The 2,470-nt window shown below is 47.0% G+C and overlaps 1 protein-coding gene across 1 annotated transcript; it reads left to right on the top strand.

Moving 5' to 3' along the window:
- The first annotated feature begins 234 nt into the window (after positions 1-234).
- On the top strand, positions 235-2,038 carry LOC134935787 (E3 ubiquitin/ISG15 ligase TRIM25-like). The gene has a single exon (XM_063930617.1). The coding sequence runs from the start codon at positions 262-264 to the stop codon at positions 1,843-1,845; it is 1,584 nt and encodes a 527-aa protein (XP_063786687.1). The 5' UTR covers positions 235-261; the 3' UTR covers positions 1,846-2,038.
- The last annotated feature ends 432 nt before the right edge of the window (positions 2,039-2,470 follow it).

The following is a 2,470-nucleotide window of genomic DNA, read 5'->3' as shown; positions in this document are numbered from 1 at the left end:
ATTCATTCCGGGTGTTCTATTTACATTCATGTGTAAGTGAAGGTTACCCAAGAAAGCCTATCTGTGTATAAGCTATACATCAAAACTTGGGTTACACTTCCTGCATTTTGTCCCTTTATGTATGACGTGTCTCTAAGTGTAACTGAGCCTGTAGCTATAATCTGAGTCACAGTTCAGCCTCGCCCTGTGTGCAGAGTGTGACCTCACTGATATCTGAGTGTCAGAGACTTTCACTTTCATTTCTCTCTCCTGCTGCCAGCGATGGCGTCTGCTGATCTGAGACAGGAGCTGGACTGTTCCATCTGCCTGAGCATTTATACAGATCCTGTGACCCTGAGATGTGGCCACAACTTCTGCCGGGTCTGTATTGATCGTGTGCTGGATACACAGGAGGGGGCTGGAGTTTATAACTGTCCTGAATGCAGAGCAGTGTGTCAGGAGCATCCTGCACTGCAGAGGAACATAACGCTGTGTAACATAGTGGGGAGTTTCCTGTCTACTCGGCCAGATCAGGAGATTGGGATCTTCTGCACTTACTGTGTAGACTCTCCTGTACCTGCTGCTAAATCCTGTCTGCTGTGTGAGGCTTCTCTGTGTGATAAACACCTGAGAGTACACAGCAAGTCAGCAGAGCACGTCTTATGTGATCCCACCACTGCCCTGGGGAACAGGAAATGCTCCGTCCATAAGAAGCTCTTCAGATATTACTGCACTGAGGATGCTTCTTGTATCTGTGTGTCCTGCAGTTTGGCTGGGAAACACTGGGGACATAAAGTGGAGATGCTGGATGAGGCCTTTGAGACCAAGAAGGAGAAGCTGAGAGATATTCTGCAGAAACTGACCACAAAGAGAGCGGAGACTGAGAAAAGAGTCCAGAGTCTGCAGGAGCGCAGGAGAGAAGATCAGGGAAAAGCAGCTGGTGTAACAGAGACAGTCACTGCCCTGTTTAGAGACATCAGGAGACAGCTGGAAGACCTGGAGAATAGAGTCCAGAGTGAGATCTCCAGGCAGGAACAGCGGGTTCCACTCTCAGTCTCTGATCTGATCCAGCAGCTGGAAATAAAGAAGGACGAGCTGTCCGGGAAGATGCGTCACATTGAGGAGTTGTGTAACATGTCTGATCCAGTGACTGTCTTACAGGAACCAGACACAGGGGACTTGTGTGATACTGAGGACACAGAGAGACATGATAACCAGGTCCATGGTGCAGGAGATCTGGATGTGGGTCTCATCTTGGGGAAATTACACAAATTATCTGATATAATAACAGGTATAAATACAGGGATCTATGCTCAAGAAGATACAGATCTATTACTGGATGTGACCACAGCTGGTAATAATGTACTGATATCAGGTGACAGGAAAACTGCATCATGGTCAGATATAAGACAGAATCACCCAGTAACACCAGAGAGATTTGAGTATGACCAGGTAATAAGCACAAGAGGATTCTCCTCAGGGCGACATTACTGGGAGGTGGATGTCAGTAAGTCAGTGTTCTGGGCAGTGGGGATGTGTTACCCCAGTATAGACAGGAGAGGAGATAAGTCATACATTGGGGATAATAACAAGTCCTGGTGTCTGTGGGGAGGGGGGTTTAATCATTGTTCAGCAAGACATGACAGTAAAGTGATCCAGTTACCTGACAATATCCCCTGTGATAGAGTGGGAGTATATCTGGATTATGAGGCAGGACAGCTGTCCTTTTATTCTCTGTGTGACCCCATCAGACACTTATACACCTTTACTGCCGCCCTCACTGAGCCCCTCCATGCTGCATTAGATGTATGGGACGGGTGTATAACTATATGTGGGGGAGTCAGGTGCTGGGAGAAATTACCATAAGAAATCTGCCAAGAGACTGGTGACATCACAGGGAGGGGAATATGATTGGGAGAACATTCAGCCATTAGAATGAAGCAGTGGGTGGAGCTACAGATGAGCCCCTCCCCCTGTGTAACCAGGTGAGCAGTATGTGGATCATACTTGCCTACCTGACCCTCTCCATGAGGGAGAAAATGCTCTGTTCCTGGACTTTCCTGGTAATGTATGATTGCCATCACCTGTGGTGAGCTAGTTCATTGATAAGAAAGGTGTTTCACCACAGGTGATGGCAATCATACGTTACCAGGAAAGTCCAGGAACAGAGCATTTTCTCCCTCATGGAGAGGGTCAGGTAGGCAAGTATGATGTGGATGTGTTCCCATGTTGGTGATTTATGCTGGGTACACACTGACAGACATATCACCCACCCAGCTGTGATGTCAGCACCCACATATCTAACGGCCAATTGGTCTGTATAGAAATATAGAATGTGACGGCAGATAAGAACCACCTGGCCCATCTAGTGTGCCCATTTATTTTTATTCTTTAGGTAATCTCAAACACCTTTGATCCTTATTTCGGTGTAATGATCTCCTTATGTCTATCCCAGGCATGTTTACATTGCTCAACTGTCATAGCCCCTACC

Source organism: Pseudophryne corroboree, chromosome 6 (assembly GCF_028390025.1).
Source record: "Pseudophryne corroboree isolate aPseCor3 chromosome 6, aPseCor3.hap2, whole genome shotgun sequence".
Taxonomy (NCBI): Eukaryota; Metazoa; Chordata; class Amphibia; order Anura; family Myobatrachidae; genus Pseudophryne; species Pseudophryne corroboree.
The sequence above is the reverse complement of the archived record's forward strand: the minus strand, read 5'-3'. Positions and strand labels throughout refer to the sequence as shown.